General features: G+C 56.2%; 1 protein-coding gene across 3 annotated transcripts; it reads left to right on the forward strand.

Moving 5' to 3' along the window:
• Nucleotides 1-2,922: 2,922 nt before the first annotated feature.
• Nucleotides 2,923-15,700, forward strand: LOC308261063 (chloride channel protein ClC-Ka-like; the record flags this gene model as incomplete). 3 transcript variants are annotated; one of them, XM_080692748.1, is made up of 19 exons in its annotated part: nucleotides 2,923-3,022; nucleotides 3,528-3,656; nucleotides 4,130-4,258; nucleotides 5,407-5,546; nucleotides 5,815-5,892; nucleotides 5,965-6,043; nucleotides 6,409-6,534; nucleotides 6,771-6,855; nucleotides 6,931-7,032; nucleotides 7,507-7,591; nucleotides 7,804-7,977; nucleotides 8,110-8,179; nucleotides 8,350-8,460; nucleotides 8,678-8,891; nucleotides 10,533-10,666; nucleotides 14,461-14,549; nucleotides 14,679-14,762; nucleotides 15,264-15,350; nucleotides 15,653-15,700. In XM_080692748.1, 19 exons carry the CDS (start codon nucleotides 2,923-2,925, stop codon nucleotides 15,698-15,700), a joined length of 2,064 nt encoding a protein of 687 aa, XP_080548874.1. The 3 variants fall into 3 exon arrangements, with proteins under 3 accessions (XP_080548874.1, XP_080548875.1, XP_080548876.1); XM_080692749.1 differs by having other exon boundaries at nucleotides 14,682-14,762; XM_080692750.1 differs by lacking the exon at nucleotides 4,130-4,258.
• Nucleotides 15,701-15,936: the final 236 nt, after the last annotated feature.

The raw sequence follows: 15,936 nt of genomic DNA on the forward strand, positions 1-15,936 counted from the left end.
GCCTCAGAAGGGGAGAGCTGCTCCATCCGGGTCTGACTTTGGCCTCTGCAGAGTGACCTCGGATGACTGACTGCACCTCTCTGATCCTCGGTTTATCAGCTGACTCACCAGGATCTGGGGAGAATGAACTGAGTTGCTGGTGGAGACACTGCACGTTTGCTCCCTCACCATCCTCCCCAACACACGCCGCGCTCCTCCCCTCTGGAAGAGAGACAGGTCTACGGCTTTTACCCAGAGCCCTCAGCCTGCGCCGCTGCCCCTGGGATGCTGTGGGAGGCATTTTTCTGAGATGAAAGATCCAGAAAAAAAGATCAAATTCAAGTTCCTCGCCAGGATTTGGGGGCCCCTGGCCACCGCGGCTCACTGCCCTGGGCTCTTCCCCACCCCTGAATAAGATGGGACCATCGAGGCAGGACCGTGGAGCACGGTGGGCAGGCCTTGGTGTCAGGCAAACCAGGGTGGGAATCCTGCTTTGCCCGGGCCTGGGTGATCTTGTTATTTGGTGATGGTGGTGCCAGTGTTAGCTTTATTTATCTTGGGACTGGGTATTGAACCCAGGGGCATTCTACTTCTGAGCTACAACCTCAGCCCTTTTTTCTTAAATTTTGAAATAAGGTCTTACTAAGTTGCTAAGGGTTTCGCCGAGGGGCTCAGTCTGGCCTTAAACCCGCAGTTCCCCATCTCAGCTTCCCAAGTCCTGGGGTTACAGATGTGTGCCGCCACGCCTGACCTGGAACTATTTTTGCATCTGCTACAAAGCCTTATCAGCCTCTGAACTAGGACAAGAAGCCTCACTTCTGGGTGATGCCATTTCTTAAATTTTTATTTTATTATTTTATTTGAGGGCACTGGGGATTGAATTCAGGGGCGCTCTACCTCTGAGCTACATTCCCAGCCCTATTTTTTTTATTTTTTTTTGTTTCGGAACAGGGTCTCACTAGATTGATGAGAGTCTCATTACTTGCTGAGGCTGTCCTAGAACCTGCGATCCTCCTGTCTCAGCCTCCCAAGTACTGAGATTACAGGCACGCACCGCCACCACCATGCCTGGCTCCATTTCTTTAAAACAGGGTAAACCAAGCCAGGTGTGGTGGCGCACGTTTGTAATCCCAGAACTCGGGAGGCTGAGACAGGAGGATTGTGGTTTGCAGACAGCCTTAGCCACTTAGGCCCTTTACAACGCAGTGAGACCGTTTCAAAATAAAGAATAAAAAATAGGGCTGTGGGTGTAGCTCAGAGGTAGAATGCTCCTGGGTTCCATCCCCAGTATTGCAAATCAATCAATCAATCAATAAATAGGGTAACACTGCCCACCTGGCTGGGCTTCCGGCTTCTGTGAGCACTCAGACAATTCTGGGGAGGCCTGAGCATCGTGCCTGGTGCTCAGGGAGGGTGCAGCCATGTCACCCCAAGCTGCTTTCAGCAGGGTGGCAGGCTCAACCACTTCTCCCCTCCCCTGCAGCCCTATGTCCCAGGAGCACTGCAGGAGGCTGCAGGGGTCGGGGCGCCCTGGCTTGGCTCTGGTGGGGGACCGGCTCCCTGCCTCCCAAGCCTTGGCGGCGCTACCCAGCAGGCTCAGTGGGCCCCGGGCGGTTTTGGTTGGTTTGTCAAGGACATTCTTAATGGCCACTGTAAGCCCCAGCCGGGCGGGGGAGGGGCAGCTGTTGATTGGTGGAGTGCACACCTGTCCAGGTGCACCGGAGCTGGAAGCAAAGAGGCCCTGTTAGAGGAGGGCCAGTCAGATCGACACAGAGGACTGGCAGGTGAGGGCCGCTGGGCGGGAGCAGGGACCTGCCAGGGCAAGGGGTGGGGGGCGGCTTCCTCTGTGACCCTCGGGGATCTCCTGCTGGGCCTGGGGCCTGCCTGGCCTCAGCTGGGGGGAGCTGCTCAGGGTGGGCTTGGGGAGTCAGAGCCGAGCACAGGACCCCACAGGGAGAGCACAGTTCCTGGGTGCAGCGACAGGACAGCAGCTTGGAGCTGATAAAGCAGCCTAGTGGTTGTCCCAGGAGGCTGGGAGAGGGACCAGGGGAGGGGAGGGGGCCTGATCAGGGCCTAGGACACGGAGGGGACGCCAAGGAACCCCTTGCACTGCATAAAACATGCATGCGCCACAGCCTCGGTGACAGAGCCTCCGTGACAAGTGTGTGTGTGTGTGTGTGTGTGTGTGTGTGTGTGTGTTTACGGTACTGGGGATAGAACCCAGGGGCATTCTTCCAAGCTACACCCCAGCCCTGACTTTTATTCTTTCTTTCTTTTTTTGGTGGTACTGGGGTTCCCGGAAGCCCTTCTACCTCCGGGCTACACTCCCAGACCTATTTTATACTTTTTATTTGGAAACAGGGTCTCTTAAGCCAGCGCGGCTGGCTCTGAACCAGCGCAATCCTCCTGTCTCCGCCTCCCAAGTGCGGGGGATTACAAGTGTGCGCCACCACACCCGGTGTTTTTATTCTTTATTTTGAAACAGGGTCTCACTGAGTTGCAGAGGGCCTCAATAAGTAGTAGCTGAGGCTGTCCACGAACCGTGATCCTCCTGTCTCAGCCTCCCAAATGCTGGGATTACAAGCGTGACAACTTTACACACACACACACACACACACACACACACACACACACACACACTTAGGAACACAGGACCTTCTTCTCCCTCCTTCCCTTCCTTCCTTCCTTTCTTTCTTTCTACTGGGGATTGACCCCAGGGACATTCTACCTCCAAGCTATACTCCTAGCCCTTTTTATTTTTGATTTTGAAACCGGGTCTTGCTAAGTTGCTGAGGCTAGCCTTGAACCTGTGATCCTCCTGTGTCCCGACTCCCAAATCCTGGGATTTACAGGATTAAAGGATCTCTCCTTTCTACTTGGGAGAGAGAGCCGTGGAAGAGCCCAGAGGCGAGGAAGGGCGCTGGAGCCGCTCACCCAGGCTCAATGGAGGAGCTGGTGGGGCTGCGCGCAGGCTCCTCCGGGAACCCCGTGACTCTGCAGGAGCTTTGGGGCCCCTATCCCCGCATCCGACGAGGTATCCAAGGTGAGAGCGGGGTCCTCATCCCCTCCCCATGGAGGAACCCCAGGGCCCCCTACCAGGCCCTGCCCTGCCCAGGCCCAGGAGCCATCCCGCTCCGCCAGTCTCTCCCGGGGAACCCCGCCTGGCCTCGGCAGCAGGGAGGGAGGAGTCCGCTGTGCCAGGTCCGCTGTGCCAGGTGTCTGCCCTCCTGTGGGGAGACCCAGCCTGGTCACCGTGGCCTTCTCCACCTGGGCCTCTGCCCTCGTCAGCCCCAAAGAGGCACAGCGTATCCCCAGGGCTCCCGGAGATGCTCTGACAGCTCCAGCTCCCCCTGAACCCCCCTATTCTTCCAGAGGCCCCTCATCACGGGCGGGGTGGGGCCACAGGCCTGGTATGTACTGCGCTGTCACCTGCCAAAATCCTCCTCCGCTGTGCCCTGCCCCTCCCTGCCCAGAGCCCAAGCAGGCCTCCGGGAGGGCTGCCCCTGCCCCTGCCCCTCCCGGCTGAGACCCCCTCGCCCACCGGCCAGGTGGCCTGCGGTGGCTGAAGCGGCAGCTGTTCCGCGTGGGCGAGGACTGGTACTTCCTGATGGCGCTCGGGGTGCTCATGGCCCTGATCAGCTACGCCATGAACTTCGCCATCAGCCGCGTGGTCCGAGGTAACCCTCTGCGCATGCGCACCAGCTCTAGGGCGCGTGGGCGCCGGGAGCAGCCGGGCTCTGGAAGGCCTCATCCCGGCCTCCCTCTGCCTTGCTGTGCCCCTCTGACTCGCTCATCCGCACAGTAAGGAAGAGGCTTCAGTGCCCGCTGGTCCTTTCCTTGATACTTTCTTTGGAGATTCTGCTACTATAACGAGAACGTGCTGACCACTAAGGGGCTTCACAGCCTCCTGTCCCACTTAGTTCAGTAGGTCTTCAGTCCTCTGTGTGTGGAAGGCGCCATCACTGTCCCAAACAAGGCTCAGAGAGGTTGAGTCCCTTGCCCAAGGTCACTCAGCTAGGAAGTAGTCTCTTCCTGGGGGTCTGCCACACCTGGGTGGCCTTGGGCCTCCCTGCCCCCCCCCCCCCCCCGCGAGAAAGTGCCCTCAGGTTGCCCCTCCGGTGACGGCTTCCTGACGTCTAGCTGCCCTCAGCGCACAGTTGGCTGTACCAGGAGATCGGGGACAGCCACCTGCTCCGGTACCTCTCCTGGGTCGTGTATCCAGTGGCCCTTCTCTCCTTCTCATCCGGCTTCTCCCAGAGCATCACGCCCTTCTCGGGAGGTGAGTCTGTGGTCACCCAGCCGTTTGCCCGTATAGTGCCCTGCCCTGCAGTCCCCGCTGGCCCAAGCCTTTCCAGATCCCGTGGTGCTTAGGGAGGGGGGAAAAGACAGGATACTGTGAGGTAAGGTCACAGCCAGAGAGGCAGGCTCAGGAGAGGGCGCCTGAGAAAGGTCGGCAGCCAGGCCCCCACTGAAGAAAGAATTCATATTCCCTGCCACCATCCTCCTCCTCCTCTTCCTCCTCCTCCCCCTCCTCCTCCTCCTCTTCTGCAAAGTGAGGTCATGAATCCTAAACCCAGAGGTGTGCGAGGCTCTGATGAGATCTGACTTGAAAACACTGCAGGCTGGCTGTGGGGCCACACACCTGTCATCCCAGTACTTGGGAGGCTGGGACAGGCAGATTGGAGCTTTGAGGTCAGCCTCAGCAATTTAGGAAGACCTGTTTCAAAGCTAAAAAATAAGCTGGGCATGGTGGCACATGTCTATAAATCCCAGTACTTGTGAGGCTGAGACAGGAGGAACACAGGTTGGAGGCCAACTTTAGTAATTTGAGGGATCTGTTTCAAAAATAAAAAATTAAAGAGGACTGGGGATGTAGTTCAGAGGTAGAATGCCCCTGGGTTCAATCCACAGTACTATAACAAACAAACAAACAAAGCAGGTCCACTATTGGGTGTTTTAAGCTAGCTGGGCAAGAATTACACCTGTAATCCCAACTACTAAGGCGGCTGAAGCAGGAGGATGACACATTCAAGGCCAGCTGTAGCAACTTAGGGAGGCCCTGCCTCAGAACAAACAATAAAGTTGGGAGTGGTGGTGCACACCTGTAACTCCCGTACTTGGGAGTCTGAGACAGGAGGGTCGCGGGTTTGAGGCCAGTCTCAGCAACTTAGTGGGACCCTCTGCAACTAAGCGAGACCTTGTCTTAAAATAGAAAATAAAATAGGGTTGGGGGGTATAGCCCAGAGATAGATCGCCCCAGGGTTCGATCCCCAGTACCAACATGAATGAGTGAATGAATGAATGGGTTAAGTGTGTAGCTCCGTGGTAGAGTTTCCTGGGTTCAATCCCCAGTATTACCAACACAAAAACAAAAACAAAAAGAAAAGTTTTAAGCTGGGCCCTCCTGCCCCCGCCCACCCTGCCAAGGCTCTGGAATCCCGGAGCTGAAGACCATCTTGTCGGGCGTGGTCTTGGAGGACTACCTGGACATCAAGAACTTCGGGGCCAAGGTGGTGGGCCTCTCCTGCACCCTGGCCTGCGGCAGCACCATCTTCCTGGGCAAAGTGGTACGCGCAGGCCTGAGAGCACTTTCCTCTCCTCCCCTCCCCTCCCGTCTTCTCCCCCCACCAGAGCGGGGGTTGGGGGGTCAGTTTTGGTGGAAGAGACAGCCAGGTCCCAGATGTGACAAGACCCGCTCAGGTGGCCCCGGGGGGAGGGTGAGTGGGAACCGCGCTGTCTTGGGTGAGGCTCTGTGGGTGGCCTCTCCTTGGGCCCCGGGTGGGGGGGCAGCCAGGTCCCCTGGGGCGCCCGCCTGCCCACGCCCCATCTTGCCAGGGCCCCTTCGTGCACTTGAGTGTGATGATAGCTGCCTACCTGGGCCGGGTGCGCGTGCAGACCCTCGGAGAGCCTGAGGTGAGGGCCTGGGGAGCCCCTGGGAGGGGTGGCAGGTGGCAGGCACCCGACTGAGCCCCGACTCACCCCCAGAACAAGAACAAGCGGAATGAGATGCTGGTGGCGGCTGCGGCAGTGGGGGTGGCCACTGTCTTTGCCGCCCCCTTCAGTGGTGAGAGCCTCCCTGGAGCCCCTGCCCTGGGGTGGGGTGTCTAGCGAGTGGCCTCAGGGTTGCAGAAGACAGAAATGGGTTTGGAACCCAGTGCACGCTCTGTGGCCCTGGCCCAGGAGTCCACTTCTCTGAGCCGGTTCCTTCAGCTGTGTCACGGGGACCCCAATGGTCCTACGTGAGGAGAGGGGGGCACACAGGCATCCCACCTGGGGTTCTCCCTGGCCAGCTGGAGTCCTCTCTGCCCAGGCTTGAGCCTTATATTCCATTTCAGTTAGGCCCCAAGGGCACAGGTGGTCCTGGCGATGGGATCCTGCAGGGGGTGGGGGAGGGGGACGGGCCGTGGTCCTGAGCGCCTGCCACCCCAGGGGTCCTGTTCAGCATCGAGGTCATGTCTTCCCACTTCTCCGTCTGGGATTACTGGAGGGGCTTCTTTGCGGCCACCTGTGGGGCCTTCATGTTCCGCCTCCTGGCCGTCTTCAACAGCGAGCAGGGTGAGCCCGGCCTGGTGCCCCTCCGCCCCTCCCTTCCTCCCCTCTTTCTGCTGTCCCTAGGGCGATGGACGGTGGCCCATGTGGTGGGAGGGGAAGAAGCTGGCCGGGGCCAGGCCGTGGAGCCCTGGACGCCGGGGACATTGGGGACCCGGGCCGCCCTGCCCCCACCCGCCGGCTACTCTGACACCGGGTGTGGGTGCGGAGGGTGTGACTTGGGCCCACACCTCCTTCCCCAGAGACCATCACCTCCCTCTACCAGACCAGCTTCCGTGTGGAAGTGCCTTTCGACCTGCCAGAGATCTTCTTTTTTGTGGCCCTGGGGTAAGCGGGGTCTTGGGTCGCTGAGGGCCACGGGGTGGGAACTGGGCAGGCTCCAGCCTCACCGCCTCACCCCAGGGCCATCTGCGGCGTGGCGAGCTGCGCTTACCTCTTCTGCCAGCGTTTCTTCCTCGGCTTCGTCAGGACCAACTGGTTCACCTCCAAACTGCTGGCCACCAGGTGGGCCCTGGACTGGTGGCCTCGCCGGAAGCCCCTAAGCCCCAACTGAACCCCTAAACCCTTCCCCGCCCCATACCCCAATTACGGAGCCCTGTCCCCTCACTAACACCCAGATGTCTGCAAGTCCCCTTACTACAAGATCCACCCCTCATTTAACCCCACCCCTCCCTGAGGCCACACCCCCAGAACCCCAACTCCCTCACGGAGCCCTCTCCTCCTCCCCACAGGAGGAGAGGTCTGTCTCCTCCTGGCCTGGTCTGTCCCTCCTCCCAGCCTGCCTTGGTCCCAAACTTTCGGTCAACCCCATCCCTTACCATGGGGGAGAGGAGGACCCCTCTATTTCTTCCCGGGGGGGGTCTGGCCCACATCCCTGCTCCTATCTTCACCCTCCCCTTGGCATCAGCCTGGACAAGCCCCTATTTCCCCTCCCTGGGGGAGGGGAGCCGGCACTGGAGCCCCACCTCCACCCCACAGCAAGCCTCTGTACTCGGCCCTGGCGGCGCTGATTCTGGCCTCTATCACCTACCCGCCCAGCCTGGGCCGCTTTATGGCTTCTCGGGTAAGGGCAGCAGGAGAGGGGAACCCCACTCCTGGCCCCCCTCACTTGGTCCGGGGGTCGAGCTTGGTGTCCATTTGCGGATGAGGAACTGTGGTCCAGGGAGGTCGGAGCTGTTCCCCAAGGCCCCCGATGGGAGCTGGCTGGGTGGGGTAGAGGCCGGCCCGGCAGAGAGGTGGCCAGGGACACAGAACTGCCGCCCTCCCCTGCTCTAGCTGTCCATGGGAGGACTTTTGAGGTCGCTGTTAGACAACAGCTCCTGGGCCTTGATGACGCGGAACTCGTCCCCACCCTGGCCTGCGGAACCTGACCCCCAGAACCTGTGGTTGGAATGGTACCACCCAAGCTTCACCATCTTTGGGACCCTCGCCTTCTTTCTGGCTATGAAGGTGGGTGCCCAGGGCATGCGCCGAGCCGAGACCAGCGCGGGGAGGGATGGGCTCGCCTCACGCAGCCTGGGGCCTGTCCCTTCTGCCCAGCTCCCCCAGCCCTGTGTGACCAACCCACCCTCTGCCCCCCAGTTCTGGATGCTGATTCTGGCTACCACCATTCCCATCCCGGCGGGGTACTTTATGCCCATATTTATCTTTGGTGAGTCTGGGTTCCCCAGGGTCTGAGAGGTCCAGGGGTACTGGGGCAGGGCCTTGGCTCCTGGCTAGCCCCCACCCCCACCCAGGGAAGTGCTGAGGCTGGCGCCCAGGAACAGAGGGCTGTGGGGGTCTGGCTAGCACGGCTGCCGTCTCACCTGCGTCTGTGGCCAGGAGCCGCCATCGGGCGCCTGTTGGGCGAGGCCCTCTCGGTCGCCTTCCCGGAGGGTATTGTCTCTGGAGGGGCTGTCTACCCCATCATGCCTGGGGGCTACGCACTGGCAGGTGAGTTGCCAGGCCTGGCTCGGTGGGGGCTCTATAGCGCACGGGGTGATCACTGAGTTGCCCGGCTTGCCCCCCACCCCCATGGTGCCCCAACATCCTCTAAGCCTCCCTAGCCCTCTCTTAATTCCCATCTTATCCCATCCCACATCCTCGCTTGGCCAGACGGGGGCCCTGGCCAGCCTCCCCTCTGAGCCGCCCGCCTGGCTCTGCCCCGCAGGGGCTGCGGCCTTCTCGGGGGCGGTGACACACACCATCTCCACCGCGCTGCTGGCCTTCGAGCTGACCGGCCAAATTGTCCACGCGCTGCCTGTGCTGATGTCTGTGCTGATGGCCAACGCCATCGCCCAGAGCTGCCAGCCCTCCTTCTATGATGGCACCATCATCGTCAAGAAGCTGCCCTATCTGCCCTGGATTCGGGGACGCAAACTCTGGTGAGGCCCCAGAGAAATGCCGCAGCGGCACAAGGCCAGGAAGGGCTGGCACACGGCTGCCCTTGGGGCCGCCCTCTCCAGGGCTCCACGTGCCAGGGCCAGGGCAGGTGTGTGTCTTGCTCCAGGTCAGACCCAAGAGGTCTCCCTGCTCCCGGCTTCGGCGGCTCCTGCTCGGGGATGGGAGCTTGAGGCGAAGCCAAAATGGAGGCGGGTTTTGAGGTCCTCCCTTGACCAGGCCAGAGCAGCTTCTGTCCCCAGAGAAGCAGAGCTCAGAGGCTTGGCAGGTCCTGGGTCGAGGGCCAGCTCTACACATGTGCAAGCCATTCCTGAGTCTAACCCTCAGCTTGTCCATCTGGAAGATGGAGGTGGCTCCTCCGGTGGTTCCTATACTTTATTTTTATTTTTTTGTGGTACTAGGGATGGAACTCAGGGGCTTTCTACCTCTGAGCTATACTCCCAGACCTATTTTCTATTTTATTTGGAAACAGGGTCTCACTAAGTTGCTGAGCGCCTCACTAAGTAGCTGAGGCTGGCTTCAAATCTGTGCGATCCTCCTGTCTCAGCCTCCCAAGTGCTGGGATTACAAGCATAGGCTACCATGCCCAGCGGTTTCCATACTTTAACGTGGTATTTATTTATTTATTCATTTTTGGTACTGGGAATTGAATCCAGAGGTGGTCTACCTCCAAGCTTTACCCCCAGACCTACTTTATTTTAAAAGAATTTTTTTTTGTGGCACTGGGGATTGAAAACAGGAGCATTCTACCTCCAAGCTACACCCATAGCCCTATTTTATTTTATTTATTTATTTATTTATTTATTTATTTATTTATTTATTTTTGGTGGTACTGGGAATGGAACCCAGGGGCCTTCTACCTCCGGGCTATAATCCCAGACCTATTTTATATTTTATTTGGAGATAGGGTCTCTTTAACCATCTGAGGCTGGCTTTGAACCTGCAGGATCCTCCTGTCTCAACCTCCCAAGCACAGGGATTACAAGTGTGCGCCACCACGCCTGGTCCTATTTTATTTTTATTTGTTTATTTATTTATTTTTTGGTACTGGGGTTCCTGGAAACCCTTCTACCTTGGGGTTACACTCCCAGACCTATTTTATACTTTTTAAAAATTTGGAAACAGGTTCTCTTAAGCCAGCAAAACTGGCTTTGAACCTGTGCGATCCTCCTGTCTCTGTCTCCCAAGCGCGAGGATTACAAGCGTGCGCCACCACGCCCAGCTTATTTTATTTTTATTTTTGTAATGAGGTGTCAGTAGGTTGACAAGAGTCTCACTACTTAGTGAGGCTGTTCTTGAACCTGTGATTCTCCTGTCTCAGCCTCCCATATATTAGGATTATAGGTGTGCATTTTTTTTCTTTTCCTACATAACTGTTCTTCAAGTGAATTTCTCCAGGAAGGCTGCTGGATAAAACCCCCCACAGTGGAGCTGTTCTGGGGAGACCGAGGTCCAGGGGGTCTGGGGATTCAGAGCTGGGTCCCCAGTGAGATGGACGACAGGTTCCTCTCCCCATGGGGCCCTGGCTCACTCCAGGACCCCCTCTGCCTGCCAGTGTGATGCTCCCGCCTCGTCCTGGTCTGTCTCCCTGACTCCCAGGACCTGATGGGCGCCTCTGCCCTCAGCTCCCACCCCGTGACCGTGGAGGACTTCATGAACCGCACACTCACCACGCTGGCCAAGGATGCGCTGCTGGACGAGGTGGTCAAGGTCGTGAGCTCCACAGACTTGCCCGAGTACCCCCTGGTGGAGAGCACAGGTGTCCAGCACAGGGGGAGGCTGGGGAGGCCGGGTGGGGATCCCTCTGCCTTCCTCCATGGGCTGAGATAGCGCCAGGAGTCTAAATCTGAATCCAGGCTCTGTAGAATGGTGGCAGTGTGACCCTGGGTGAGTCCCTTTACCTCTCTGAGCGTCAGTTTCTATTTTTCTCTGAACCGAGAGGCATTCTACCTCCTAGCTACACCCTCAGCCCTATTTTATTTTTATTTTGAAATAAGGTCTCCCTAGATTGGTATGAGTTTCACTATTTGCTAAGGCTATCTTTGAACCTGTGATTCTCCTGTCTCAGCCCCCCAAGTACTGGGATTACAGGCGTGTACCACCACACATGGCCACCAGCATATATATATATATATATATATATATATATATATATATATATATTTTTTTTTTTTTTAAAGACAACTGAATGGCAGTTCTTAAAAGACGAGTACACTAAATCTCAGGAAGGATCTGCCAGAGCATTCCTTCCGTTTTCCCATTTCAACAAGGGCAGTATCTGAGTGAAGATGCTGGCCCTGCCCCGTCAGCGCTGCTATCAGCCCATGTGGCCCTTGTAAAAAGGAGAGAGCAGGCCTCACTTGCTCTTTGGGCAACCTTCACAATCATACGGGGCACCCCTGTGCCCCCCAGAGAGGAGGAAAGGCCATATATGAACTCGGGAACTAAGGGTCCCCCACTCAAGCTCCATGAACTGCCGCATTCTCTTTGGGGACACAGGGATCACTTAAAATAGGGTTGCCAAAGTTTCTCCCCAAATATCAAGCACCGCTCCTTACCCTGGAAGGACACCTTTAGCGTCATGCTATAAAACTTGCCACATGCCGGGCGTGGTGGCGCACGCTTGTAAGCCCAGCATTCGGGAGGCTGAGACAGGAAGATCGCAGTTCACAGCCAGCCTCAGCTCCTTGCCCTCTGCAACTCAGCGAGATCCTGTTTCAAAATAAAGAATAAGCCGGGCGTGGTGGCGCACGCTTGTAATCCCTGCGCTTGGGAGGCCGAGACAGGAGGATCGCGCGGGTTCCAAGCCAGCCTCAGCAACTTAGTGAGACCCTGTTTCCAAATAAAATATAAAATAGGTCTGGGAGCATAGCCCGGAGGTAGAAAGCCCCTGGGTTCCACCCCCAGTACCACCATAAATAAATAAATAAATAAATAAATAAATAAATAAATAAATAAATAATAAAAAATAGGGCTGGAGGCGTCACTCTCGGAAGTAGAATGCCCCTGGGTTCCATCCCTAGTACCACAAAAAAAAAAAAAAAAAAAAGCCACGTGTTTCTTTAAGAGATTTAGCGTGTGGATGACCCAGCCTCATCTCCTAGGACAAAGAATCAATTTTAAAGACAAAGTTTACCTCTACCCTTAGACCACAGGAAGCAAAGCTCCCAACCAGAGAGGCCCAGGCTGTGGGAGCCCACGGCCTACCCAAGAAACAGCTCTTTATTGGAAGGGGGAAGGTTCAGACAAATCTTCAACTGGGCATGATGGTGCACACCTGTAATTCCAGTACTTAGGAGGCTGAGATAGGAGGATCACAGGTTTGAGGCCAGCCTTAACAATTTGTCGAGATCCTGTTTCAAATAAAAAAATAAAACGGGGCTGGGGGTGTAACTCAGAGGTAGAACGCCACCAAGTTCAATCCCCAGTACCAAAATAAAATAATGAAAAATAAGCTAGGAAAGCCTGGCGTGGTGGCGCACGCTTGTAATCCCAGCGCTTGGGAGGCTGAGACAGCAGGGTGGCGCAGGTTCGAAGCCAGCCTCAGCTACTTAGTGAGGCTCTCAGCAACTTAGTGAGACCCTGTTTCCAAATAAAATATAAAATAGGTCTGGGAGTATAGCCCGGAGGTAGAAAACCCCTGGGTTCCACCCCCCCCCCCCAGTACCACCAAAAAAAGAAGAAGAAAAACAAAGAGCTCGGCATGGTGGCATATACTTGTAATCTTAGTACTTGGGAGGCTGAGACAGGAGGACCACAGGTTCAAGGCCAGCCTTGGCAACTTAGTGAGGCCCTCTACAACTTAGTAAAAATCCATTTCAAAATAAAAAAGTAAAAAAAGGCGGGGGGTGTAGCTCAGAAGCAGAATGCTCCTGGCCAGTACCATAAAAAATATAATAATAAAAAATTAAATAGGGCTGGGTGTGTAGCTGGGAGGTAGAATGCCCATGGGTTCAATCTCCTGTACCACAGAAAGGTGAGAGGGGGCTTTATATATGTCTAGTTGACAAATTGTTTGTTTTATGGGTGGAACCCAGGGCCTCACACAGGTTGGACACGTGTGTTACTGCTGAGCTACCCCTCTAGCCCAACCCTGGAGTTTTTATTTTACTGGACAAGCTAGCTTCTCCAAACCAATTTTTTGCAACCCTCCCTGATACCCCAGGGCTAGAGTGTGGCTTGCTGGGCCCCCAGCACTCAGTAGAACCTCAGAACACGGTGGCCTCCTGGGTCCCAGCTTCACCGGCTGAGCGTGAGGTCTCCTACCAAAAAGAAAGAATGAGCCCAGCCCTGGCCCAGAGGTCATGGTGCAGACGCCCCAGCCTGCGCCACCTGGCCACCCTCAGCTCCCACACCTCCTCTGAAGCTGAGTGACCCGGCAGGATAGTTGTGCCTCAGTTTCCCCTTCTGTAAAATGGGTGAGGTGTATTATGACAGACAGGCGTATTATGACAGGCTGCTGTCAGTTTCCTTGGATCCATGCAGACACCCAGCGCTGTCCTTGTCACATAGCAGGTGCTTGGTAAATGTGAGCGCGCGCGCTCTCTCTCTCTCTCTCTCTCTCTCTTTTGCAGGACTGAGGATGGAACCCAAGGGATATTCTACCTCTGAGCTATACCCCTAGCCCTATTTTTTAAATTTTCTTTCTAATTTTCTTTCTTTCTTTCTTTCTTCCTTTCTTTCTTTCTTTCTTTCTTTCTTTCTTTCTTTCTTTCTTGTGGTACTAGTGGTGGAACCCAGGAGCTTTCTACCATCGGGCTATACTACCAGACCTATTATATATTTTATTTGGAAACAGGGTCTCACTAAGTTGCTGAGAGCCTCATTAAGTAGCTGTGGCTGGCTTTGAACCTGTGTGATCTTCCTGTCTCAGCCTCCCAAGTGTGGGGATTACAAGTGTGCACCACCACGCCTGGCTTTTATTCTTTATTTTGAAACAGGGTCTCACTGAGTTGCAAAGGGCCTCACTAAGTAGCTGAGGTTGTCTGCAAACCGTGATCCTCCTGTCTGTCTCCCAAATGCTGGGCTTACAAGTGTGCACCTCTATGCCCAGAGAGTTCTCTCCTCCTCCTCCCCCTCCTCTTCCTCCTCCTCTTCTTTTTGTGGTACTGGGGATAGAACCAGGGGCATTCTACCTCCGAGCTACACCCCAGCCCTATTCTTTATTCTTTTTTTTTTTTTTTTTTTTTGTGGTACTGGGGTTCCTGGAAGCCCTTCTACCTCTGGGTTACACTCCCAGACCTATTTTATATTTTTGTTTGGAAACAGGGTCTCTTAAGCCAGCAAAGCTGGCTTTGAACCTGCGTGATCCTCCTGTCTCCGCTTCCCAAGCACGGGGATTACAAGCGTGCACCACCATGCCCGGCTTTATTCTTTATTTTGAAACAGGGTCTCACTGAGTTGCAAAGGGCCTCATTAAGTAAGTAGCTGAGGCTATCCACAAACCCAGATCCTCCTTTCTCAGCCTCCCAAATGCTGAGATTACAAGCGTGCACCACCACGCCTGGCTTGAGTTCTCTTCTTAACATGCCCCCTCCCTCTCCACCCGCTAAGAGTCTCAGATCCTGGTGGGCACTGTGCGAAGGGCCCCACTGGTGCAAGGCCTTCAAGCTGAGCCGCCTTCCTGGGCTCTGGGACAACAGGTGGGTCCTTGTGAGGGGTGTCAGCAGGGTTGGGGGGCAGCTAGTCCCCTGTAGGGAAGGTGGACTGACAGTGGTGGGCGGGGCAGAAGGAGGCTGGCCCAGGCTCCATCTCCCTTCCCCCATCCCCAGCGCTATCTCCAGGACATCTTGACTGGGGGCTGCCCCACAGAGCCGGTGACCCTGCAGCTGTCCCCAGAAACCTCCCTGCATCAGGTAATTCGATAGTGCAGGCTGACCCTGCCACAGCTGGAGGAGAAACTGGGGCCCCAGCTCCTCCCCTGTACTGGGCTGCTTTCCCCTTACTCAGGGGAGCACAGAGCATGGGATGAAGAAGCCAGTTAAAAGCACTGCATGGGGCAGGCATGGACCTGAATTTTAAGTCTACCACATCCTCCTTGGGTGATCTTGGGCAGATTACTTAGCTATTGAAGACAGAACCTGCAGGTGGAGTGAGGGAGGAGAAGGAGCAGGCCGGGGCTGGGGAGAGTGGTCCTAACTCAGGATTCTGGTTAAAGCTAGTGAAGGATTTTACCGCCCGCCTCCTCCACGGCTCCTTGTACGGACTCTGGCGACTCCTAGTGGTCACATACACATTGCAGGCTGGGGCGCTGTTCTTTCTGCCTGCCTTGGGGGTCTGGGTCTTGGTACCCAAAGGGCTCGCAGGCCAGCAGGTACTCCCTGCCCTCCAGCATGTCCTAACAACCTTCCCTGCAGACACACAACCTCTTTGAGCTGCTGAACCTTCAATCACTCTTCGTGACATCGCGGGGCAGAGCCGTGGGCTTCGTGACCTGGGTGGAGGTACCGGGGTCTCCAGGGCGGGGCCACGCAGGGTGTGCGGGCACCAACATCTTTCCGTTAAAAGTTTGGGGGGCCTCGGAGGATTCTGGCGGGCCCTACTTCCTTCCCCAGAGCATCCTGGCTACCCACAATAGCCAACCTGCCCCTCTCTGGGCTTCGGGGACCCCATCTGTGTAGTAGTGAGGCCACCAGCTCTAATTTTTAGCCCAGAACCCCCAGCAGGGGAGCTGAGAAGTTCCAGAGCCCCTACTCTGAACCATCTCCACATCTTTTCTCCCTAAAACCCATTTTCCCTGTCATAGCTGAAGAAAGCGATTTCCCACCTGACAAATCCTCCAGCCCCGAAGTGAGCCTGCTTGGCAGGATGCACGGGCATCCAGCTGCCCTGGCAGCCGAGGGTGGGCAGAGACCCTCCGCATTCCCACCACCACCCACCCCGCCCTGCAGCCTGGCTCAGCGCCTTTGCTCAACGCGAAGACAGCCACGGCCTTCAAGGACCAGCTGCTGGTCCTCAGGGAGACGGCAGAACACCAGGATACAGCAGGTGCTCCGAGAACGACTGTGGGATTCACCAAGGAAGAGACTG

The sequence above is a fragment of the Muscardinus avellanarius genome (assembly GCF_963383645.1).
Source record: "Muscardinus avellanarius genome assembly, chromosome: 3".
In the NCBI taxonomy this organism is placed as follows: Eukaryota; Metazoa; Chordata; class Mammalia; order Rodentia; family Gliridae; genus Muscardinus; species Muscardinus avellanarius.